This window comes from Nicotiana tabacum, chromosome 7 (genome assembly GCF_000715075.1).
Source record: "Nicotiana tabacum cultivar K326 chromosome 7, ASM71507v2, whole genome shotgun sequence".
Classification (NCBI taxonomy): domain Eukaryota; kingdom Viridiplantae; phylum Streptophyta; class Magnoliopsida; order Solanales; family Solanaceae; genus Nicotiana; species Nicotiana tabacum.
The window spans coordinates 141,758,062-141,785,063 of NC_134086.1; the positions used below are offsets into that span (position 1 = coordinate 141,758,062).

The 27,002-nt window shown below is 36.1% G+C and overlaps 1 protein-coding gene across 7 annotated transcripts; it reads left to right on the plus strand.

The window, feature by feature from the left end:
- Positions 1 to 3,541: 3,541 nt before the first annotated feature.
- LOC107797408 (uncharacterized) lies at positions 3,542 to 26,313 on the plus strand. 7 transcript variants are annotated; one of them, XM_075217771.1, is made up of 17 exons: positions 3,542 to 3,996; positions 4,581 to 4,651; positions 5,384 to 5,446; positions 9,744 to 9,805; positions 9,891 to 10,055; positions 10,327 to 10,484; positions 10,560 to 10,623; positions 10,791 to 10,993; positions 11,093 to 11,153; positions 11,233 to 11,573; positions 11,694 to 12,081; positions 12,158 to 12,258; positions 12,374 to 12,417; positions 15,190 to 15,376; positions 21,857 to 22,001; positions 23,255 to 23,388; positions 25,982 to 26,313. In XM_075217771.1, the coding sequence occupies exons 4-17, from the start codon at positions 9,760 to 9,762 to the stop codon at positions 26,126 to 26,128; spliced, it is 2,184 nt and encodes a 727-aa protein (XP_075073872.1). In that variant the 5' UTR covers positions 3,542 to 3,996; positions 4,581 to 4,651; positions 5,384 to 5,446; positions 9,744 to 9,759; the 3' UTR covers positions 26,129 to 26,313. The 7 variants fall into 7 exon arrangements, with proteins under 7 accessions (XP_075073872.1, XP_075073873.1, XP_075073875.1 ...); XM_075217773.1 differs by lacking the exons at positions 3,542 to 3,996; positions 4,581 to 4,651; positions 5,384 to 5,446 and adding exons at positions 9,541 to 9,608; positions 23,785 to 23,839; XM_075217772.1 differs by lacking the exons at positions 3,542 to 3,996; positions 4,581 to 4,651; positions 5,384 to 5,446 and adding an exon at positions 9,016 to 9,107.
- Positions 26,314 to 27,002: the final 689 nt, after the last annotated feature.

Consider the following 27,002-nt stretch of genomic DNA (forward strand, 5'->3'; position numbering starts at 1 on the left):
TCGTGAATTTATCGGAAGACAATTTGTTTCGAGGTGGAAACCTGTATAAATGTAGGAAAAATAATTCATAACGTTTAAATCTGTATTTGACACTGTCAGACGGTTAGATTCTTGCCACTGCAATCAACTATCTGATATTTTCTTGCTGCATTTGGCATGTTAATGGTGTTAATTTATTACTGGATTTACTTTTTGATTCGTGGATTTCACTGCAAGAATGGTAGTGGAATAGATGATTTATTTCAGTAATTCTGGTATTTTCTACAATAGTGTAAAATATCATAATTATTTATTAGCTGTGAGAAATTTATGCAAGTTCTGATGGTATTTCCACATAGAATGCAATAGAAGAGTTCTATTACATTCTCGGAATTAGGTAAATTGCCTTTTTCGTGTGTATGAGTCTCAAAATTTGTTCTTTCCTTCTAATCCCTCAAATACAAGAGAATACATTTTTTTGAGGTCTTAGAAGCTAAATTTTGTATCTTTTCTTAATGTGATGCATAAAATATAAACCCATCGCTAATTTCATGAAGGTTTAACAAGGCACATTTTGTGGATGAATGGGTATACAAAAACAAATATTACTACTATATTGACAATGCCTCAGTACCTAGCAAGTTGATTGTATATAGGAATCTTTACTGTCCATGTGGCATAAAAGCATACATAGCAAAATAAATAAATAAACAAAAAAAGCACAAAAATGAAAAAGTATATTCCTTGTATACTCGAATTTGTTCACATTAATAAATTTATTTAACTTAGACAAAAGGAATAAGTTATACACAGGGGCGGAGCCAGAGTGTCCAAGACCGGTTCGGCCGAACCTATTAGCTTTGGTCCAAACTATATATTTATCTTAAAAAATTATCAAATATGTACAAATTATTAATTTAAAACCAAGTGACTTAAAATGATTAGAATTATAAACTCATAAGCTTGAAATCCTGATTCAGCCTTTGGTTATACAATATCTACAAGACTTCTCTTTATGTTAGACCATATTTTATTTGCACCGAGAAGTCCTACTTTGGCGTTAAACTCCATTCACCAAAAATGATACTATTCTTATGGCTCAAAATCAAGATATCTGGTTAAGGATGGATACCATTCCATCAAAACTTTTTAATTATTAGGCTGTATTAAAATAACTACTCCATGATTTGTTGATTCAAATTATCTTTTATTTATTAAAGTAGTAATTGGCCTATCGTATTTGATTAACTTTAAATTAAAATATCTTTCTCTTTTTCTTTTATAACAGCATTACTTCGTAATTATTTATCATTGAAAAAAACAACACTTTTTCAACTATCACACACTTTTCCCAACTAAAGGAAACAAATTTCTGATTGATAATTTGTAATCACCCTTCTAAATAATCAAATTCAAATCTCATAACAAAATTATACCTGATGAGTAGAAATACACAATTAGAACAAATAATTATTACACTTCAAGAAAGAAATATATAAAGAAGAAGGGAGAAGTTGGTACGATTTCCTGCCCTATTTCTCTCTCCTATGGGCTAATGCATTATATTTTCCTGTCTTTTTGGTTAATAAATAGGCAAAATATCTTAAATTCACCTCTAAAATTGGCTCAGATTATTAGTATTAGGGGTGAGCATAAAATCCGAAAAATCGAATTCCGAACTGGACTGAATTAATTCGGTATTTCGGTTTCGATTTTTTCGATATTTCGGTTCAATTCGGTACTAACTTTTTAGTATTTCGGTATAACGGCTCGGTCCTCGGTATTAGGATCTTGACAATTCGGTATACTGAAATACCGAAAATTTAAATATCATATAGGAGACTAGGAGTGTAGACTGCCCAGCTCCCAGCCCAAGTGCTGACCCAAAAGCTAAATTTTTAATGAGATTTTTACCTAGCTACACTCTATTAAAAACTTATTTACCAATGTTTTCTATGTTTTGTAGTTTTTAATAAGTATCTAGGTTTTTCTTACAAATTGTGTAGATTGTTCCTTAAAAGGCTCTCACCTCGTTATTAGTGTCTTCAATTAAAGGATCCAATTATATCCTTTCCTTTTTTCCCCTCTCCTCTTCTCTCTCCTTCTTTTTTACAACCAAATCCCTTCATCTACTCTCAGAATCTCCATCTTCTCTCTTCCTACCATTGCCGATAGCTTTAAATTATTAGATCATCAATTGTATCATTCTTCTGCTGGGAGACCAGATAACACTAAAAATGAAGAAATATTCAGCAATTGTATGATAATTGTATCATAATTGTATTTAAATTGTATTAGATACATCAATACGTAAAAAATAATTGTATCACAATTGTATCTAACTTGTAGATGGTACCTTAATATCCAAAATAGTACCTGATACAGTACTAATAAATTAACACATAACTATCATATATTTGTTATACAAACTGTGAAATTCGTCACGAACTCACAACTGCTCATAATTAAGACACAAATTTAATATAATCCTGAAAAAATTCTTACACAATTCTGATACAACTTAAAATCGACTCTAAACTTAAATTGATACAATATCATATTATACTTGTATTAGTATTGTATCATGTATTGTTTTTGGTACAAATTGTGATACAATTCTAAATTATGATACAACTTTTGATCTTCATCTTTTTCAAGTTTCAATTTAAAACATCCACCTAGAACCAACCCTAAACTTAAATTGTGATAAAATATTGTATTTTAATAGTATTAGTATTGTATCAGAATTGTCTTAGGTATTGATGTATCAAATACAACTCAGATACAATTATGATACATTTATCATACAATCGTAATACAATTCCGAAACTTCTTCCTCGAGTTTCAATCTGAAATTTAACCTAAAATCAACTTTAAACTTACACAATCTCCATTCAAATTAAGATATAAACTCTAAAGGATATTTTCAATCGTTTTCAAGAACACTCAATCCAAAGAAATCACAAATTCATAAAATCCGAATATCTAATTCAAAGTTTCGAACCTTTTTAATGGTATGTCAATGGCAGACCTCTCTACCTGCAATTTCGGAGATAATTCCGATGGATTTGTCAATAGTTGAAGCTTTTTAATGGTTGTTGGTGGAATTGATTCAGAGAAATATATGACGCTACAATTTTAGAGAGATAATAGTTTGATTTGCATGAGAGAGATATTGGTGGATTTGTATGAAAAAGAGATGACTTTAATTTTTTTTTAAATTAGGAAGAAAATCGTGATTTTAGGAGGCTAAAGCTGATAGATGGGGATGAGAGATACGTTACAAATTAATTCCTATATTTAAGGGATCCGTCTTTTATTATATTTTGTACATAAATAGTAAATATAGATACACAATGTAATTCTTAAGGAACCTAAAGAAAAATGATTAATAAGTTTCTAATATATTATAGCTATGTAAAACTTCCTATTTTAATTTTTGGAGCCCAACCCAATAACCCAAACGTCTTTCACTTTCTTAATTCTTACCGGAAGTCGTAACATCTGAGAAACCTAACAACTAAGAAGTAAGAACGACTGAGATAGTGAGAAACCTAAGTAAGAACGAACGACTCCGCCTGTGAGAACCCAAAAGTCTTTCACTTTCTTCATTCTTCAATCTTTATTTTTCTAATTTGTCTCGAGCAACTCTCATTTGGGTTGAAACTGTAATAACCACAATTACACTTTGAAATTGGAGAATTAGTTTAGTTTGTAGTTATTGGGCTACATATTAAGCTATTATATAATAAATGGATAATGGACCAAAATTTTATACTATATAGGATTGCAAGTAAATTAATTAATCTTAAAGCCAGTGGGCCTAGCTCCACCTTTAAATCTCACATTGGGAAAAAGGTGCTAAAGGGTTTTATTTATTAGAAAGAACCAGAACAACGAACATAGGGGGCTATGTGGATTGCGAAACTGACGACAGAAAACGATAGAAGATTGGCTACTATTTGGTTGGAATGGCTTGCTCAGTTCGTTAGTGGGAAGGAAGAGTTAAACAATAAGGTATTTTTCTTGTAGCGGTATATATTGTATTATTTGTAGAAAAATAGTTATTGTTACTTATAAATTTGTAGTGATTAGACTAATAATTTAAGGCAAAATTATCCGTCAATGATTGAAAACTTAATTAGACGTAAGGATTTCAAGAATGAGAAAAGTTACGTAATTTGCTAAGGAAAAATCAATTTTTGCTGCTACAGTTTTCGTTTGTTACTTTTAATTAGGAGAAGTAATGATTTAATCCATGATGAGTAAATTTGGATTAAAACTAAGAGTTGAATTTCAAGTGAGAAATCAACAACGTAAATATGAAATCTTTCGAAACTATTCGAAGCATCTATACACAGTGTCAGTTCTCTAATCTTCTGCATACCGTATGATCACTCATTTATGACAAAACTTTTGATATATTTAGGCTTGTATGTAAATACAGAGTTAAATTGAGATATTGAGATTCTTTACCTTTTTAAAAAAACTATGATATTTGATAGGTGGAATATTAAGATTCAACTCTACTCTTGAAAGTTTGGGATATTGAGAGTTGACCGGCTAGTGTAATTGTAATTATTAATCAATATTTTATTTAGATTGAGATCATTGGAAGCCGTTTCGTTGATGTTTTAGACGTTGCAAAGCCGGGGGACTTGTCGTAAGCGAGGTAAGTGAAACTTTACGTTTTGATACTTACTTTTCTAAAACCCGTTTTGAAAGTGTGTTTTCTCTGCCTGGTCCATGTGTTGGGACAAGCGTGCCCTTGGCAGAATCGGTGGTCTTAGACTAGCCGCAAATATATTATTTTATGAAAAATACAAAAAAAAAAATCTTTTTTTATAAGTTGTTTGATAGTTTGATACGGCTGTGTGCCATGATGTTGAGTTTGATAGTTTGATTCGGCTGTGAGCCATGGTGTTGAGTTTGAAACGGCTGTGCGCCATGATGTTGAGTTTGAAACGGCTGTGCACCATGATGTTGAGTTTGATACGGCTGTGCGCCATGATGTATTGTGTATGCCTTTGTACATCACCCCAGCATTGTGTATGCTTCTTGATATATTTGGGGCATTGTGTATGCTTCAGTGAGCATTTGTGTATGCTCTGTTACATATTTGAGGCATTGTGGTGCCGTTGTGGACTCGTAGGTGTGTTGGTAAATTTCTTTCACTGCAATTATGATAAGTCCTTAGTGGGTACTCTTGTTGGTTAATTTTTAATAACTCTATTGATACACATATATTGAGTTATTATATAATTATCATATTTACTATATCATTCGTATTGTGGTGTGTTTGTATTTTCTAACGCTTGTTCCAGAGGTATTTAAAGTGGCGGGTCGAGGATCTTATTGGGTTATATTTACGTATAACTCACTCCTTACCTACATCTCTATGCAGATACCATCGCGGGAGATAGATCTAGTGGCTGACGAGTTGGTTCGAGTGGATCCTATTGTTCAGGTGAGCCACCGCATTGTTTGTGAAGGCTTTCGTTTCAGACATACCTAGCTCGTGTTAGTTATTTATTTTTTTCTTTGGGATTTGCATACTCGTCAATAAAACTCATGTTACTCTGTTAGATGCTCCATGGTCTTGGTATGGGTTTTGGGCTAGAGTTTTAGTATTTGAGTGGTTGTTGGTTTTCTATCAATTGACTAAGGTATTGAGCGATAATCATTTCCTTTTAATTATTAATAATACTATTAGGCCTGCATTTTTTTTCTCTCTTAGTGTTTGTGTAAATGGTTTGTTCGCCTGGCAGGTGGGGTTAACTGGGTGCCAGTCACGTCTAGGCGGTAGTTTGGGACGTGACAAAAACTTGCCACCAGCCTTGACTGCATCAAATAACAATATAAACTTGAAAGAATGAGAATATATTATATCACAAACTTTTAAAAAATCCTTTTCACTCCACTTACCGGTCTTCGAAGCACCATCAACCAAAACATCATCTAAAAGGTCCATGTATACACTTTCAACACTGAAATAGAACAATAACTGATAAGACAAAATGTGGCCACTAACTAAATAAGTTGGAAAAAAATCTTAAAGAAAGTGATTTGATATTTTGTTTATAATTTAATTTGAGAATTACAACTAAAGCAATTTCAAAGAGGTAAAAAAACAACAAAAAGTAAAAGCTCAATAGAAAAAATAAAGGGAAATATCTTCATAATTAATTTAGAACTGAGCTAAAAAAACAACAAAAAGTAAAAGCTCAATAGAAAAAATAAAGGGAAATATCTTCATAATTAATTCAGAACTTTGGTAAAATTCAATAATGACAAATAAAACTAGATAGACTTCATCTAAACCCAGAATAATAAGATGTTTATTCTAAACCAACAAAAATAAAACTAGAGGAGTTTCATATAAACAATAAATGGTCGGTGAATAGGCTTTTCGACACTGAAACAAACTAGATAATAAGAGGAAAAGTAAAATTAATGCTCAACAAGAATCAACTTTTACTAAATAAAAAGTGGGTTTCACTGACATTCCATACAAACACAATATTTAGCCTTAAATTTAACATCACGAGATAAGAACTTGAAACATTACTGTTAATCTTCTTGACATATTGGTTCTTTTCAAAGATAATACCACAGTAATAAATACACAACAACTAATGCATACAATGGGTGTGTGTGTGAGAGAGATGAACTTGAAATCGCCTGGCAGATGAGAGGGAATTGTGAAAACTAACGCGGCTTTTTTATTATCGGGGGAGGGGGTGGCGACGGACTTTTGACTTGTTTTTTTTTCTTTTTTCTTTTACTAGTAGTAGTACTTTTCTTAGGCATCTATATTTATTAGGCAAAATACCTTAAACCACTCCTAAACTTGGTTCAAATTATTAGTATCCTTCCCGAACTATGCCCAGTCTTAATTACCCCTTCAACTTGGCCTTTTGAGGGCCATTACCCCCTGGATGCTGATTTGGCAAAAAATATGGGTGCACTCGCTTGCCACGTGGATTTTCTGTCTATGTGGCATTTTTTTTAAAAATAAAATATTTTTTTACCTTTTTAAGAATATTACTTTTTTAGATAATTTTTTTCGAATAAAATTTATAATAAAACTTGGATATAAGTACATTATTTAGGCTATATTTTTATTTGGCCAAAAAAATAAAGTTTTAATTAATCTTTTTTTTGAATTTGACCTGAAAATAAAGATTTAAACAATTGAAATAAATAGTCAAGACATCTAAAAAGTTATAAAAAATACATAAAGATTTCAAACTATATATTTTTTATAACTTTTTAGATGCCTTGACTATTTATTTCAATTGTATAAATCTTTATTTTCAGGTCAAATTCAAAAAAAAAGATTAACTAAAACTTTATAATTTTTGGCCAAATAAAAATATTTAGCCTAAATAATATAGTTCTATCAAAGTTTTATTATCAATTGTATTTGAAAAAAATTATCTAAAAAGTAATATTCTTAAAAAGGTAAAATAATATTTTATTTTTCAAAAAAACGCCACATAGATAGAAAAATCCACGTGGGTGAGTGCACCCACACTTTTTGCCACATCAGCGTCTAGGGGGTAATGGCTCTCAAAATGCCAAGTTGAGGGTGGTAATTAAGATCGGGCATAATTCGGGGAGGATACTAATAATTTGAGGGCAAAATACATAAGTTGCCACCCGAACTATGACCCAAATCCCTGTTACACACTTTCCAGGAACGAATATTACTTTACACACCCAACCTTTCCAAAGTGTATCTAAGACACGCCATTTTTTTCTTAACCAGTTTTTCAGAATATGTGCAATATCACGCACCAATCAAACAACGACACGTGTCATTTAAAAAAAAAAATAAATTAAAATTATACCCCTCATCTTCCTCACCTAAACTACCATGACCGTCTTCCTCCTCTCTCACCATCAAACACCATAATTCGGGGAGGAAGATCGGGCATAATTCGGGGGAGGATACTAATAATTTGAGGGCAAAATACATAAGTTGCCACCCGAACTATGACCCAAATCCCTGTTACACACTTTCCAGGAACGAATATTACTTTACACACCCAACCTTTCCTAAGTGTATCTAAGACACACCATTTTTTTCTTAACCAGTTTTTCAGAATATGTGCAATATCACGCACCAATCAAACAACGACACGTGTCATTTAAAAAAAAAAATAAAAAAAAAAAAAATTAAAATTATACCCCTCATCTTCCTCACCTAAACTACCATGACCGTCTTCCTCCTCTCTCACCATCAAACACCATAGCTTCTTTCTCCACCTTTTACTTAATAACAAAGCCACCATTAATTAACAAAAATCACCAGAAAACACACCCAAAACTCCATCTTTTCCGCTGAAATTGAATCAAAATTTTTGAGCCCAGATCCAACTCATTTTCCATTTCACTTCGGTAAAAGTTCGACCGCCATTAACTGCCATCGCCACAAGTGAACTATTTAAAAATCATCCATTAATAAAATTAAAAAATGTGCAAAATCTTGGGCTAAGCTTTACGGGTTGGAAAAAATTTCGAAAAATTCTCGCTTCCTAAAAATTTGACTTCGCCATGGGTAAAGCTCAAGTTAAGCTTCTCTACAACGAGAAGAGATATAAGAAATCGTGGTATGTCTATTTGAGAAGAAGGAGATCGGGTGGTGGAGCTCAAGGAGTAGCTATGACAGAATTTTTAAAAAGGAAGAAGATGACTCAATTTAAAATTTTAAAAAACTAAAAAAAAATTGACATCTGACACAAAATTTTTCTGTTCACGCGACCCATTTGTTGGGAAAAACACGCACTATCCACGTGGGCAAAGCAGTGTGTATTAGATACACTTTAGAAAGGTGGGTGTGTAAAGTAATATTCGTTCCTAGAAAGTGTGTAACAGGGATTTGGGTCATAGTTCGGGGGGTAACTTATGTATTTTGCCATAATTTGAGGCAAGTTTAGGAGTGGTTTAAGGTATTTTCCCTAATAAATATAGATGCCTAAGAAAAGTACTACTACTAGTAAAAAAAAAACCAAGTCCCGCGCCAGTCGCCACCCCCGATTATAGAAAAGCCGTGTTAGTTTTCACAATTCCCTCTCATCCGCCAGGCGATCTCCGACTCTCACGCACGCCCCCTACCCCCCATTGTATGCATTAGTTGTTGTGTATTTATTACTGTAGTATTATCTTTGAAAAGAACCAATCTGTCAAGAAGATTAACAGTAATGTTTCAAGTTCTTATTTTGTGATGTTAAATTTAAGGCTAAATATTGTGTTTGTATGGGATGTCGGTGAAACCCATTTTTGATTTAGTAAAAATTGATTCTTGTTGAGCATTAATTTTACTTGTCCTCTTATTATCTAGTTTGTTTCAGTATCGAAAAGCCTATTCACAGACCATTTATTGTTTATATGAAACTCCTCTAGTTTTATTTTTGTTGTTTTAGAATAAACATCTTATTATTCTGGGTTTAGATGAAGCCTATCTTGTTTTATTTGTCATTATTGAATTTTACCAAAGTTCTAAATAAATTATGAAGATATTTCCCTTTATTTTTTCTATTGAGCTTTTACTTTTTCTTGTTTTTTTTACCTCTATGTATGGTTCTGTCTGTCTTGAAAAGCTTATCCACTAGACCATTTAAGGTGTAGGTGAAACTGCTTTAGTTGTAATTCTCAAATTGAATTATAAACAACATATCAAATCACTTTCTTTAAGATTTTTTTCCAACTTATTTAATTAGTGGTTATATTTTGTCTTATCAGTTATTGTTCTGTTTCAGCGTTGAAAGTGTATCCATGGACCTTTTAGATGATATTTTGGCTGATGGTGCTTCAAAGACCGGTAAGTGGAGTGAAAAGGATTTTTTTTTTAGTTTGTGATATAATATATTCTCATTCTTTAAAGTTTATGTTGTTATTTGATGCAGTCAAGGCTGGCGGCAAGTTTCAACCCAAGGCAAAGCCTCGTCCAGTGAAAAAAGGTCCAGCTGTTGCGGCCTCAACAGTTTCTTTGACGTCAAAACCCACTGGTGATACTGTAGCAACTGATTCAATTGAGGCTCTTAAGAAGGATGGAAAAAATCCCCAAAATTGTTAGCTTTCTTGCCTTTATGTTGTTCTTTTTATTATTACTTTTTCAGGAGCATTTTGTTGCCGCAATTTGATCATATATTGATTGTTGAGGTCATAAAAGCGTTAATTGCTTGTGTGCATAATTTAAGAATTTTCCTTCGAGATAAAGTTGGTTTTAGCACTTGAAATATCATACTATAAAATATGCTCTAAATAGCCTATATTTTAATGTTCTTCATTGATACTTTAAGACCTCTTCAAGAATGATTGTCTTTTGTTAAATATAAGCAGACGATGAACAAAGCTCTGTGTTAGCGGAACCTTCCTTGGAGCATCCTCTTGCTGCAGAAACTTTGTGTCCATCAGTTGGTTCATATCTAGATACAAGTACGGTAGTGCCTGATAACAGTGAAGATTCGAAAACTTGTCTTGAGAAATCCGAGGGAGAGGTGATATTTTCTTATCCATATTTTGATCATGTTAACGGACCTTTTATATCCTAATTAAAGTTCTTCAATTTTCAGTATGCAGGCATATATGTAGGTTTGGATTCGTTTGATGATTTACTTCCTATCTCAAGCGCCATAGGTAACGGCCTATCTTCTTCTGTTCTGTTATTACTAATTTTTCCTGCATATTACCTTTAAACTTGTAACTTGATAACGGATGCTGCAAAGGAGTTACCTTATTTTGGATAATTGGCCAATTATTAAAGATTAAATTAGTAAACTGTGGTGCTGCTTATAATAATGCAGAAAATTCTAGTCCCGCTACAAATCCATCTGCTGTTCATGTTGCTGGTGCAGAGAAGGGACAAGAACAACTTTCAATTCCAGTTTCTTCAGTTGATGATTCAGCTCCTAGCACTTCTAATCTTCAACCTGATGAAGTGGCAGCATGCCAAGATCCATTAACTTGTCAAGGAAGTGTTGTTCCTGTTAGTGGAAGTTGTCAGATGGTCAAATTCATGCCCTTCCCCACTTTTTACTGAGCAGCAAAACATTTGTCACTTAGATTCCTTTGCGTACTTACAAATACTCCAGTTTGTCGGTTGCAGGAGATGGACAGCTATCCTTCCTTGGAAGCAGCAGATATCCTGGGGGTAACTACTACATCTGGTATGGGAGAATTTTCAGGTTCCTGCACCTGCACTTTATCATGTGCTGCACTCATTTTTAATTTCTAACGTTTATTCAGGGCAGAGTACCAGAAGGTTTCAACCCAAGTCCAAGCTACAAGTATACAGAGAGAGATACGACACAAGCATCCCTGATTCAGATGCAGTAGAATCAGTTTCATGTCAGCCAAATTCACACTCAGTTCATTCTGAAATGGATTTTGTGGATAGAGTGAAGGAACATGGATTCCCTGCTGATGATGTCCTTGATTTCTCAGCCAGAGGATTTGATAATAATATTATTACAGAATCTACTCATGAATTTCATGTTCATGAAGAATATGTTATCGAAGCTTCGCATTCAGATGTTGGCATCCCAGCAGAACTCCCTGAATCTACTTGTCAGATGCCTGAGGAACCTGTAAATCAATAAACTGTTTTTCAAACTGTTTTAGTTACTTCTCAATTTTTGAAATAGTTTGCCTTGCTGGTGGAGCCCTTTATTTCTCTTCTTAACCCACTTGCAACTATGTCTGTTTAGGTACATCAGAGGCCAAAGACTAAAAAGCAAAAATTGCCTGCATCTGATCTTTCTGCAATTACTGAAGAGAATGGAGCGGGTAGATCATTAAGGAGTAGAAGAAAGTCCGTAAATGCAAATAGACTAGTAGATGAGTCTGAAGTAGTAGCGGATGATGGGGAATATGTGCCTGAACAACCTAATGATTCTGTTACAAATGGTAATGATGAGGATCTTCTGGTGGAAAATGAATCACAAGGGAAAAAAGTACAGAAAAAGTCAAAGAGAACAGTTGCCGAGGATAGAAAGCAAGTTAGGAAGAGTAAAAAGACCACTGAAGCTTCAGACCAGGCAGCCAACAAGAAACCTAAGAAGTTTTCTCACTCCACTCGTCAAAAGAGGAGACAAGGTAAGCCTAGTGGGTGTTGCTGACATTTGGCATAGTGTATTTATCTTTTCTTGACCAGGCACTTCCTTGTTTACAGTGAACAAGGCTTTGCTTGAGGCTCCCGAGTATGAGATTGACTACCAAAAGGTACCTATTAAGGATCTAATTATATTAGGAGAGCACAGAGAGCGGCTGGCGGTACGTTTCCTCTTGCATTCTCTTGTTTGCACCCCAACCTCCTAGAAAGAGGAAAAATTTAAATATGACACAGTCATCCTTGATTCTCTTGTTTGCCTTCTTGCCATCCTTGCAGAAAAAAGATGCTGCAGCGTCACAAATACCTACTACAGATCAGAGGTATCAGAAGCTTTTTTACAATTAAATATACTAATCTACACTTATCTTTTGTTTTATTTGCGAAAAAGATACTAACCTGCATTTAACCTTTCGATTGGGTTTTCTTATATTGTTGTTGATAGTGAAAATGGTAGATGATCTGTGGTAGAGACTTCATTCATTAGGTCTGTTTTTCTCACTTCAGATCCATCTTCTAACTCGTCAAGAGCACCATAAGTCTCTTTTGTATCGTCTACAGCTTCATTATTTTCTCTACTTTTAGATAACGGTTCTAACCAACCTGTCCAACCACGTTTTCCAGAATTATGTGAAGACTCCTCCCTTATTGCCCTTTTATCAGCTCTTCCACTTTTTTCTAAGCTACATTAACCAGCGAAGAGAACCATCTTCCCCAAAGCTAGCATCAATACTGTTCCAGAAATGGTCAAGTCGTATTTGCTTACATAGTTACTTAAGAAGTAAAGAAGGACAGAACAAGCTCTGTTCAATCTGCGCCTGAAACAAGGCAGTACAAACTCTCTGTACCTAGCCTGCCACTTAAACCGGCAGAGACTGAGAGGTATACTAAATATACCAAGTTCAAGTCGTACTGTAGCTGGATTAATAGAAGGTGAATTAACACAGTGGTAAAATTGTATCCAATGCAGATATCTCCATCAGCAAATGGAAGCGTATTGGAAAAAATTAACATGAATATATTTATTACTTGCACCAAAGCATTTTCACATGCGTAATAGCATGACAGAATAAAGTGATTTATTTTCGAGGATTACTTCCTTGTAATTTCATCTGAAATTTGCAAATTGCTCTAAGAGTTTTTACCAAGTATAACATAACGAAAATTTACAGTAGTTGATGCTCTTAAGATATCAATGTGAAATGTCTTTTAAACAAGGTAGTGCTGCGTGTATGGTAAAGTTTTCTTTCAGTTGTTATGAATCCAGTAATCTGGTTATACTTGGAGACTAACATGTAGCTTAGGTAGCTTCTTATTTGGAAATCTTTCACTAAAGACCTACTTCAGCAAACAGATATTAGGGAATTTCTAGGAAATGCATGCATGCATATTTATTGGGCCAGTCCTCCTGCAAAGTGCATCCTAACAAGCTACTACTTGCTATCTAGAGATCCTTCCCAAACGACTGCCTCAAAAATCCGTGCACACTGTACTATACCAATTAACTACCAAGAGTTTCAAGAATCCATGCCCAACACAAGTCCTTTCAAGATTCCTTGCACAACACAAGGCTTTCACTACCCAACTCCACAACTATTTTACTGTAAACGATACTACTTCTGTATTGGCCTAGAAGGGCTCGATTAGTACAGTGCAGAAGGAGAGAAGGAATTTCTGAATCCGCACAAGCACCAGTATCAAGTTATCAACAGGCACAATGACCAAATTTTCTGAACAGGAATGGAACTGACAATCTGTACGTTCAAAATCTGAAGTATCTTATGCACAGAAAGAAAGCATGATATGTCATTGGTGAGAACCTGCCTCTGCTGCTTAGTCCACCCACCAGATAAAGCTTGGATTCCATGTGCATACATTTTTTCATCTCAGAAACCTCATATCTTGAAAATCCGCTGCAAGATTCTCTCTGGTGGGCAACTACCTTAGTTTTGTAGAAGAATCTTCTCCCTTGACCAATCAAGACAATATTCCGTACTATCTCTGCACCTATAAGCATTCATAAGAGAGAAGCAAGTGCTCATATTGTCTAGAGCACCATTTGCTAACTCGTATATAGAAGAAAAAAGATCAATAAAATTCCTTCCCTTCTCTTTTGAGGAGATGGCAAATTTATGCGTCAAGAACTCTAACCTTTAGTATTAGCTTGTAAATTTTTTGCATTTTCTTATAATTGAGAAATACCCTGGGTATTTACATTTCCCTGTCACTTATCTTGTCACTTATCTTCTTACTCCATGCTCGTTTTGGAGGTAATTCCTCTATTCTCTATACAATGAACTTTTATATGGAAAAGAAAACCTATTTTATCCTCCAAGATGGTGAGCATTAGCAAGGGAGAATATCTCCTCAAATCCCAAAAATTTGGAATTACTCCAAAATAGACGCCCTTTGATTTATACGCTGATATGCTATAGTTAGTATTATCCTATCCTACATAAATGTTGGATACTTTTATCCTGAAATATTCTTGTGATTTGCTCAAGCTGAACTATAAGCTAACTTTAGGGCATCAATTACGCTAATTCCAAGTTCCTAAAAATGGCCTTAGGATTTAATGGTTATGATGTCAATTCTCAATTAGTATTGCTCTGTCCAATTTCTAATGGTTCCTTTGGAGGCTGTTATGTGCTAGGTTCAGGAAGCTGGAAGGTAGCCGTCATGTGAAAAACTGCTTTCACTAGTCATAGGAAAATGAAAAAGAGATGCCATTGGTAAACACTTAGAAGTTTACATGTGTTATAAATTTATGCTCCTTGAACCTAATATGGTTCTTAGTAAGTATATTAGGTGATCTTTGACCATGGTTTAAAATGTATAATTTCGTCATACTTAATATGAGAGAAGTTATGCCGTACAGTACATTATATTTACTCTCGGGTACCTAAATATATTCAAAAGAGGTATCTTAATAAGGAAAAGAGATTTTAGAAGTTCAATGCGTTTTGCAATCAGTGGTTTGTTGTGGCATAGTTTTTTTTTTTTACTTACTTGGAGGTGTTACATGTTTTTGCCCTTTTGGGACTAGGTCCTCTCTTTTCCAAGTTACAATTTCTCCATGATTTGTGCTTGTGCAGTGCTGGTGCTTCTGTTTCTAATTATAATGAGGATGAGACCTATCCTTCAGATGCCGGCGCAGAAGATAATGATCGTCAAATAGGTTCTCGGGCTCAAGATTCTTCTGCCTACTTTAATTATCAAACTTATATGGACAAAACACCCAGCACAAGGTGGTCAAAACAGGAAACAGAACTGTTCTATGAGGTACATCCCTCTCATTTGTAGCTACTGAAAGATACAGGTGTAAATGGGGGAACAATTAAAATTTGAATTGAAAACTTCAATCTTAAATAGCAAATTCTAGAAGTGCAACTTATAAAATGAAGTTATTAGTTGATGCACCTAGGCGTTCCCAGTCTGGAAGATCAAGTTTGTAGGTTCCTCTCTGTATTTCCTTTTTATAAACCGTCAATCATGTTATCAAATTTGCTTCAATTTGTTGAGACCTTCCTATGAGGTAGTAGCAAAAGACTGATGTAGGACATCTTTGTTGCTAGCTATCTAATGTTACTTGTTTTCTCTATTTGAAATAGGCGTATTTGTCAAATATTACATAGAAATATTTGTCCCAACCAAGCGAGAACTGTGGAATGCGATGCAATTGTGGGTAGATGCAGTTTTAAAGCAAAAAAAAAAAAAAGTATTTCTATATAAGGGATGCTTGACAGACTAGATTAAGGTTGGTCGTTGTCTATGTTACATGGACTCGTTCACAGGTGTATATCTGACCTAGGTGTAACTTGTAAGTGAGAGCCGGTTAATGCTATGTAGCTTTTTGTCCATTTAGTGTATTTTGAAGAATTAGCACGAAATCTCCGTTCCTGTGTCAGTCAACATGGATACTTCAAAGGAAGTCAAACAATTCATGTGATATAATTTTTGTAGAACACAGTTACCTTTTCAGGAATATAGTTGTTGGAAAGTGAGAAGCTGGTCTAACTAAAGTTGCAAAAAAAAAAAAAAAAGAAATTGGGAAGCTGGCACCAACGTTAACTTCTTTGGCATCTTTATATCCTCAGCATGTAAATTAGTAGAGAAAGGGGATCTTAGATAAACTTGAGAAATCGTAGAAATCTGATTTTTATTATATTTTTATTAATATATCTTGTTTAAAACTGGCGTTCGTTGATCCTGAATGCACGAAGACCATGCAGTATATACAGCAGTTTACAAAAAATCAGCTGTTTTACTCTAAGAGACTAATGAAGTCCACAATGCTTTCCGCATCATTCACATTGCACATTTTGCACCAAAACGCCAAAAAGGTATACATCTAAACTTAAGTCTAAAATTATTGTCAGTCTTGCTTTCAAAAACTCTCCGGTTCCGTTCCTCCACAGTACCCACCACATGAGAGAGAGAGAGAGAGAGATGAATAAATTTGATAAATGGGTTGTGCAGGAGATAGTATGGGGAACTGCATTATATGGTTTGGACTTGTGCAAAGATAGTTTGAGCCCTTTCATAAGATAATTTGAAAATGTTGGTTTATGTTTAGTCAACAATGGCATGCTGAAAATGTTGGTTTATGTTTAGTCAACAATGGCATGCCAATTGGAAGAGTTGGTGGAAAGAGTTGGTGTGGATGCTAGGAGGAAGCTTCCTCCTTTGATGTCACCCATGACATCAAGAGGAGGTAGTTTGATGTCACCAATGACATCAAGAGGAGGTCTTTACCTCTATAAATAGATGCACTCCTTCACTTGTAGAAACCATCCCAAAATAATACAATACATTGTAGTGAGTAGAGAGTTAAGAGAGAAATTCTCTTAAGTGTAATTGGGAAATCTCCCCTTCCTTTGTTAATATTAAAAGGGCAATTGTTCTCTGGTGGACGTAGGATTATTTTGATCCGAACCACGTTAAATCTTGTGTTCTTTCTTTTATCGTTTCCGCTAACAATTGGTATCAGAGCGACAGGATTCTTTAACGATCCAAGGAGGAAGAACAAGCAAATATGAGTTCCATGAAGTTTGAAATTGATAGATTCAATGGACGCAACAACTTCAATATCTGGAAGATCCAGATGATGGCGTTACTGCGGAGGGAAGGTTCAATCCATGCTATTGACGGAAAGTATCCTACGGATATATCAGCTCCCGACAAGGAGAAGATTGAAGGGGATGCATTGAGTGCAATCCAACTATCCCTTGCACCTAACGTGCTTTGTGAAGTGAGTACGGGTACCGAAGAGACGGCCAAACAGTTGTGGGAAAAGCTAGAAGGGCTATACCAAGACCGATCAGTGACAACAAGAATGTTGTTGCAACGACGTCTTCACACATTTAAGATTGGGTCAGGTACTTCGTTACAAGATCATTTAGATGCGTTCAATAAACTTGTCATGGACTTACAGATTGCAGGAATTAAAAAGGAGGAGGAGACGCTTGCATGTGCTTTGCTATTTTCATTGACTTCAGGATATCGTGATATTGAGAATTCAATGATGTATAGCAAGGAGCCTATCAAGCTTGAGCAAGTGCGGCAGACACTTAACTCTAGTGATGTGCGGAGGCACATTGAAGGAGATAGAGATGACCAGGCAAGTGGCCTCTTTGTAAGAGGCCGGACTAGCCAACAGGGAAAGAGCAAATCAAAGCACAGATCAAAGTCTCGTGTGAACAAGAAGAATACAGAGTGTTGGGGTTGTGGCAAGAAGGGGCACTTTGAACGAGATTGCCCAATGTCAAAGTCCAAGGAAAAGGCGAGTGCATCTACAGTTGAACAGGTACATAATTTTGATAATGATTATGTACTAACAACATCGTGTAATAATAATAGTAGTTATGAAAACAAATGGGTGTTAGACTCTGCTTGTACTCTGCATATGACGTTCCGAAAAGACTGGTTTAGCAGCTACGAGAAAAGTGGAGGAACCGTAGTAATGGGCAATAATGCAACTTGTGCAATAGTTGGCATTGGCTCAGTTCGGGTTCGCTGCCATGATGGAATCGTGAGGACTATTACACAAGTCCGTCATGTTCCTGATCTGAAGAAGAATTTGATCTCCTTGGGTACTCTGGATGAACAAGGCTACAGGTACATGAGCGAATCAGGAACTATGAAGGTGACTAAAGGTTCTTTAGTCATGCTGAAAGGCAAGCTGGAGAACGACCTTTACACATTGGCCGGAAGCACCATTGTTGGCTCTGCAAATGCATCTACAGTGCAGTTATCTAATGATGACAAGGCAAGACTATGGCACATGAGACTGGGTCATATGAGCGCACGTGGACTGGAGATGTTGAGCAATCGTAAACTTTTGGAAGGTGAGAAGATCAGCACGCTTGACTTCTGTGAGCACTGCGTTCTAGGGAAGCAGAAGAAGGTCAGTTTTAGCACTGGCAAACACAAGACAAGAGGAGTGCTAGACTACATCCATTCAGATTTATGGGGTCCTTCTAAACTTCCATCGAAGGGCGGAAAAAGGTATCTTCTCATTTTTATTGACGATTTCTCACGAAAGGTTTGGGTGTATTTTTTGAAGGCAAAAAGTGATGCTTTTGAAGCATTTAAAGGGTGGAAGATTTTGGTTGAAAATCAAATGGAGCGGAAAATCAAGTATCTTCGCACAGACAATGGCTTGGAGTTTTGCAATGAAGAGTTTAATGAATTCTGCAAGGTTCATGGGATCTCAAGACATAGGACTGTCAGGCATACCCCACAGCAGAATGGAGTTGCCGAGAGAATGAACAGAACTCTTCTTGAAAAGGCTCGTTGTATGCTCCTACAAGCCAAAATGTCCAAAGTATTTTGGGCTGAAGCAGTTCACACTGCTGCTCATATTGTCAATCGATCTCCAGCATCGGCAATTGACTTTAAGACTCCGAATGAGGTATGGTCAGGTGAACCCTCTAACTATTCATACTTACGAGTATTTGGGTGTCCAGCTTATTATCACGTTAATGAAGGAAAGCTTGAACCAAGGGCTAAGAAGGCCATATTCGTAGGGTATGTGGATGGAGTAAAAGGGTACAAACTTTGGTGTTTGTCTTTACTCAAATTTATAGTTAGTAGAGATGTCACCTTCGATGAATCCTCTATACTTGATCCTCGTAAAGTTTCCGTGGAGTTTTCAGGAAACAAGAACAACGAGCAGGTGGAGCTTCCGGTGGAGCTTGCCAAGGAAAAGGATCAAGAGACTCAGGTTAAAGATGAGTCAGAAGATGTAGGCCTTGAAGAACTTGCTGTCAATGAACCATACACAATTGCGAAGGGGAGGGAGAAGAGGCAGACACGAGAACCGGAACGCCTTATAAATCAAGCAAACTTGATTGCATATGCGTTCGTAGCTGCACAAGAAGAGATTAAAGATCTGGAGCCCTCCTCGTATATTGAAGCAACTTCTTGCAAGGATGCCGCACAATGGTGGTTAGCCATGACTGAAGAGATGGAGTCTCTTCACAAGAATCAGACATGGGTCTTAGTGAAAAGACAAAAGGGGAAGAGGACAGTTGGATGCAAGTGGGTCTACCGAAAGAAAGAGGGAATTCCTGAAGTGGAAGATGCTAGGTTCAAGGCGAGATTGGTTGCAAAAGGTTTCAGCCAAAAGGAGGGAATTGACTACAATGAGATTTTCTCTCCGGTCGTGAAGCATAGCTCAATTCGCGTGCTACTAGCATTGGTTGCACAATTTGACTTGGAGCTTCAACAGCTTGATGTCAAAACTGCTTTCTTACACGGTGATCTAGAAGAGACAATCTATATGGATCAACCTGAAGGTTTCCTAGCTGAGGGAAAAGAAGATCACGTATGCCAACTAAAGAAGTCTTTGTATTGTTTGAAGCAATCCCCTAGACAATGGTACAAGAGGTTTGATGCATTCATGACTACACATGAATTCTCAAGGAGTGCATTTGATAGCTGTGTGTATCACAAGAAGATGTCTGGTAACTCAATGATTTATTTACTGTTGTATGTTGATGATATGCTTATTGCTGCTAACAACATTACAGAGATAAATGCTTTGAAGAAACTGTTGAGTAAGGAATTTGACATGAAGGATTTAGGAGCTGCAAAGAAAATCCTTGGTATGGAGATTTCAAGAGAAGACGATGTTGTACATCTTTCTCAGAAGAGGTATATTGAAAGGGTTCTCGAGAGATTCAATATGCAAACGTGCAAGCCTGTAAGTACACCATTAGCTCCTCATTTTAAACTTTCAGAGTCACAAATGCCTCAGTCCGAGGATGAGGTGGAGCATATGTCAAAGATTCCTTATGCCAGTGCAGTTGGTAGTATTATGTATGCTATGGTATGCACACGTCCAGATATTGCTCAATCTGTAAGTGTGGTAAGTAGATACATGTCCAACCCAGGAAAGAGGCATTGGGAAGCTGTCAAGTGGATATTGAGATATCTCAAAGGAGCTTCTGGTGTTGGTCTTACCTTTCGAAAAAGTGGTACAAGTATTTCAATTCTCGGTTATGTGGATTCTGACTATGCAGGAGATCTTGACAGAAGAAGGTCCACGACTGGATACATCTTTACCCTCGTTGGCAGTGCCGTCAGTTGGAAGTCGACTCTGCAGTCGATTGTCGCTTTGCCTACGACAGAAGCATAATACGTGGCAACAGCGGAGGCGGTAAAGGAAGCTATCTGGTTGAAAAGTTTAGTAGCGGAATTGAGTTTGGTTCAGCTGGAATCAACTCTTAGATGTGATAGTCAGAGTGCTATTCATCTAATGAAAAATCAAAGATTTCATGAGCGCACTAAATACATTGATGTCAGATTTCATTTTATTCGAGATGTTATTGATGAGGGAAGTATCAAGGTCGTGAAGGTTATCACAGACGATAATGCTGTAGACATGTTGACCAAGATAGTCCCGCTCGCTAAGTTTGCACACTGCAAGGACTTGGCGGGGGTGTGCATCAACTGATGCAACTCCGAAGAGAACAGTTGCTAGGTGGAGGTGGTATGTTCAACAATGGTTTGATTCTTCTTGTTTCTTACAACGGGGTTGCCCAGTAAGCTTAGAAGTTTTGGCCAGAGTTGTTCACACGTTCGAAACGCAAACCAAGGTGGAGATTGAAAATGTTGGTTTATGTTTAGTCAATAATGACATGCCAATTAGAAGAGTTGGTGGAAAGAGTTGGTGTGGATGCTAGGAGGAAGCTTCCTCCTTTGATGTCACCCATGACATCAAGAGGAGGTAGTTTGATGTCACCAATGACATCAAGAGGAGGTCTTTACCTCTATAAATAGATGCACTCCTTCACTTGTAGAAACCATCCCAAAATAATACAATACATTGTAGTGAGTAGAGAGCTAAGAGAGAAATTCTCTTAAGTGTAATTGGGAAATCTCCCCTTCCTTTGTTAATATTAAAAGGGCAATTGTTCTCTGGTGGACGTAGGATTATTTTGATCCGAACCACGTTAAATCTTGTGTTCTTTCTTTTTACGTTTCCGCTAACATAATTCTTTTTGATAAATTCCCTTTTATAAGGTAATTAGTTGTTAACTTCTATTTTAAGAGTAGTGGAGCAGAATCCCAATGTTACAAGAAATCAAGCGGTTGAAAAAATGGTACAACTTTTGACTTATAGGTGTCATGGCACCAATTAGAGCTATATGGATGAACTTCGTGTGATTGAGCACAAATAGTACTGTTATGCACTCCCTTCCTCTTTTGTTTGTCCTTGGTTTGCTCTTAGACATTTAGAACAAAACTTGTCTTCAGGCTGTGCAGCAGTTTGGGACTGACTTATCCCTGATACAACAACTTTTTCCTGGCCGGACACGTAGACAGCTAAAGCTAAAATACAAGAAAGAAGAGCGGCAACATCCATTTAGGCTTCATGATGCTCTAACCAATCGTTCCAAAGGTAAATTTTCTTCAACTCTCTCTACTGCACTTACATTTATTTATTTTTCGAAGACTCATTTATCATTTGATAGCATTTCGTTTAAATGGGCATAAAATACAATTTGAAGATACATTGGACAAATGAATATCATGTTTTCAGAGAAACCTTCCATTAAGAGTAAGGTTTCATCAGCATGGAAAACATGACTTGGGTGTGGCTGAAAGTATACATGCATAGCCTGTTGTTATGGCTGATCCAAGTCCAGAAATGAATTGGATCCTGACTTATCAAAAGAAAAAAAAAGGAAAAGAAAAAGGAATTGCAGCCTGGATTCATATTCCATAATTCTTTTCTTTTTTCCTCTTTTCATGTATTTGTCTTGTGATCCTCTGATCTCAGTCTACTGTATCTGTGTATGTCGAATTCTCCTCTCCAATGATATATGCATGATCTGATGTTTCGATATCTTTTATTATTTTTGATATTTTTCAACATGGTTTATGCGTTTTAGTCTCCAGAATTGAAATTCTAGATCTCCTCATGATGCAGCTTTTTTCTTCTGCTCTATTTTCGTTGATATTAGTCTTGTATTTCATCTTGTTTGACCACAGATCAGTACTAAAGAACTGAAATTTGGATATTCTGAAAATTCTATCTTTATTTCATTTTGCGAATTGCTACTTTATGGTTCCAAAAAATGTAAACAAGGCCAGGTTCCATCCTACGTGGACTGCAGGAACATCATACATGTTTTATCATAGTTTCCACAATTGAGCTAGTATTACGCTTGTTAACTTGTGGACATGCTATGTATGTATTTTTTCAATTGAATCTCATAATCTGAGTTTTAGTTTAGACAAAAATGATCTTGATATCCTGATGATTCAGTTTCAGGAAATTGTTTATTTAATGTAACGATGATCTCATTATTTGTTTTTTTTTCTTATGTGTCTCTCGCTTGACCAGACCACCATTAATGGGGTTCAGAAGCACAGTAACTACTCCCCTAAACTTTGCTTTCTGTTTTATTTGGAAAACATATTGATATCTTATCTTGATTTGACTTTTACTGTAGCCCATAATCATTAGTATATTTGTGAAATGTCTAAAGGCTAGAGTTATTTAACCACCATGCATCACGTAAGTTATCCGTGTCATCGGACCAAGGAAAAAGAACCATTGGCCTGAAGAAGAGAAAGCCTTTGCCACTAAAATGTGTCATGTTTTCTAATTGTTCTGCGGAATTTTACATGATAATATACTTGTTGCAGATCATTCCCACTTTGAACGAGTAATTGATCGTTTAAAACAAATTGAAGCCGAGGAATTGCAGAAAGCCGATAAAGATGAGTCAATTGACTTGACAGGGGAGCAGGAAGTGGAGGAGGGAACTCAGGAGATCAATGTATGAATCTTCTCTTGCTTGTCATCTGTTTTTTTGTTTTTTGTTTTTGAAACTGGTAAAGTATTATATATATTAATAACAGAATCCTGGTACTAAGTTGGTACCAGATAATTACAATGATTGGAACCTTCTACACCAAAACAAAAAGAAATGGTTCCATCTATACAAAAGTTCTAATCCCGCAGTGAATCTAATAAATCAAGCATGCTATTCTCATCTCTAACATCCTCTAGGTTGCACCAAAAAGCCATGCACATGAGTATTTAATTTTCTGTACAACTTCTATTTTCCTTTCCAAGCATTTGCATTCTTCTCTTTCCATATTGCCCAGCACACACAAGCTGGGATGTTGTTCCATATCTTTCTTACTGATTGATACATCCCTCAACTCCCCAGATGTTCAATAGATCCTTCACTGGATCTGCCTTGCCACTGTGCAATGTGAAAAAAGGTGAGTAGTGTTTTTCTCCTCCTTGTTGCACATGAAACATCTGATATCAGTCGACACTCCTCTTCTCTGTAAGTTACTTTGAGTGAGGCACGCGTTGTGTGTAACTATCCTCATGAAACCTCTAAACTCATCGGGGGCTTCGAACTTCCATATCCTCTTCCAAGTCCAGCCTGTAGAGCTGCCACCATCACTCTTGATAGTTTTATAGCAAGAAGTTACGAGAAAACACCATCTATCTGCTTTGTCCATATGATTCTATCAGGAACATCATCATACATGACCACCTTCCCTAAATCCTTTAGCATTAGAGCCATTCTAGGGACTTACCAATCAAAACAGTATCTACAAAAATCAAGGCACCAGTTGCTTCCGTTCCAAGTTCCAACACTCTAAAACCAGAGAACCAGTACTATAAGAGAAATCATAGAGATCATGATATTGAGACAGTAGAGGGGCATGCCCTACCCAAGCATCTTGCCAGAACCTCGTCTGCCTGCCATTTCCAACTTTGATCCTTGTTGACAACAAAACTAGGCCATAGGCTGCAGATGTGTTTCCATAGTCCCAATCCATGAGATGAATTAACAGGGCCGGAAAACCAGAGAACCAGAGATTTTGTATACCATATTTGTCGGGTATAAGCCTTCTCCATAAGTTGCCCCTCTTCTTTTCCATATCTCCACAACCACTTCGTTAATAAGCTATCATTGTGAATTTTCAAGTTTTTAATACCCAGTCTTCTTTTGCCAAGCTTCACCTTTTCCCACTTTACCAAATAAAAGGACCTCTTTTCTTTGTTACCTCCCGACAAAAGTTCCTCCAAATTCTATCAATATTCTTTTTAACACGTACTGGCAAGGGAAACAAAGACATAGGGTATGTAGGAAGAGAGTCAAGAACACTGTTAATGAGAGCCACCCTTCCTCCAAGAAATAAGTAAGATCTTTTCTACGTAGCAAGTCTCTTTTCACACTGATTGTCAATTTTTCACTACACCTGTTTTGCCTTGTACCTAGCCCCCAATGGCATACCCAAATATTCGTAAAAATAGCAGAGACTAGCCAGTTTTCGGACTGGTTATTCAAAAATAGCCAGCATTTGCAAAGTCATTGAAAAATAGCCACTATTTTGCTGCAACACGAAAAGTTCCAGCGTAATATACTGGAGATCGGTGCACCTATGTATGAACTTCCAGCATATTATGCTGGAACTCCAACACTCCAATCTCCAGTACCAGTATATTATACTGGAGTATTTCCGGATTTTGAACAGTATTTTCGTTCAGATTTATCTTTACATGAAAAGTGGCTAAATTTCGATCACTTTTGAAACTGTGGCTATTTTTGAATGACCATTTGTAAATTTGGCTATTTTTAAATTTCTCCCCAGATATTCTGTTGGAAGCTCTCCAATTTGACAGCCCAAGACATCTCCAAGTCCCTGTATGTTATGTACCTCATTAACTGCAAACACGGAACTTTTTCCCATGTTTATTTTCAAGCGAGAGATCATTTCAAATAATAGAAGAATCACCCTGAGATACCTTAATTGAGAGATCTCCACTCCATCGTAACCCACAGCCCCAGCACCAAAACCCTTGATCCACTGAAACCTCATTGCCTTTCGCATCATTGAACTCCATTGCCTTAAGCCTCTCGGCAATGGAGGAAAAAGCCTTTGGGAGAACCTTTTATAATCACTGAGAACCTAACATTTGCGATGCAACACTTTATCCATCCAATCCACTTGTCCCTGAACCCCATATCTTTCAGCAAGCCTAATAAATGCGCCCAATTAACACGATCAAACGCTTTTTCATGCCCAGCTTGCACATTAACGTCGCTTCCCCTTGCTTCCTACTGTCAAGACACTTATTTACTATAAGCACCGCGTCTGTAATTTGTCTCCCCTTAACAAAGGTCATCTGAGAGTTTGCAACCAGAATGTTCATAACTTTCTTCATTCTCTGTGCCAGCATTTTTGATAAGATCTTGCAGATGCTTCAATTTGAACTTATAGGCCTGAAATTTTTCATCTCCTCTGGTCCAACCTTCTTGGGGATAAGAGCAATGACATAGCATTATATTTTTTTTTCCCCAATTTCCTTATTCATATATTGAAGCATTATTTGATTTTGCACAGGAGGAAGAAGCGAATTCTGAACATGTTGAGGAAAAAGAAGTTGAAGCTGTGGAGCAACAAGATGTTCCAGAAATGGAGAGTCCAGTTGAGAACTATGATAGTGAAGATGATTCTTGGAGATGGAGTCAGTATAAGAGTGAAGTGTGAATATTCAGAGAGAAGGGTGTCAAAAAGAATTAAGATATATACACTGGTGGTGATAAAGAATTTTGCCATTTTGGTTGGATAAGTTATTTGTTGTTGTAGGTTAACTTAAACCTTCTTTATATCGTCACTGCGCATAATTTATACTCATATACATATTAACTTTAATGGGTAAAGCTAAAATCCTCTCATATCCTGTGGCCGCTGCTGAAGATTGAAACTCATTACTAAGTGAAGGAATAAAACGGGATTAAAAAATGGGTTTTTATGAGAAATTAAAAAGTGGAAAGAATGAAATAACAAAAGCATTCCTCTTATAGAAGTCTGTTGTCCTCACTTGTTTGATATAACGAAATTCTCTATTTATTTGTAACTAGTTCGCCAAAATTGGTTGAAAGTGTTCTTAAGTTGCCCAAACAACAAACTTCTTTGCTATTTTCTGACTCACTTCTAGGTTGTTTTTCATCATTAATGTTAACACTAATTTTGGTCAATTACAATTTTTTTTTCGAGAGTAAGAATCTGTTCTTTCAATACGAACCTTGTGGCAAAACGAAGTGAAGGTGGTTTACGTTGTACCCTAATCGTTTCCTCCAATAAGAATTCCCATCTTTTTTCTAATCAAATAGTTAAGAATCAATTTATCAATTAATAAAAAATGTATTGTTCTCTCATGATGATAAGTGAGGCCGGGATTGGATTGAGAAATTATGTTCCACAAATAGGTTAAAAAAGGGCAAAATATCACTCATGTTATAAATGTCTATCTTTTAGAGAGATTTTAGAGTTTGTTATTTTGTGGCTAAGTTACTTTTCCCCTATGAATAGAGGGGTTCTATTCCATTGTAATGCATCCCAAATCAATAAGTAACTCCCT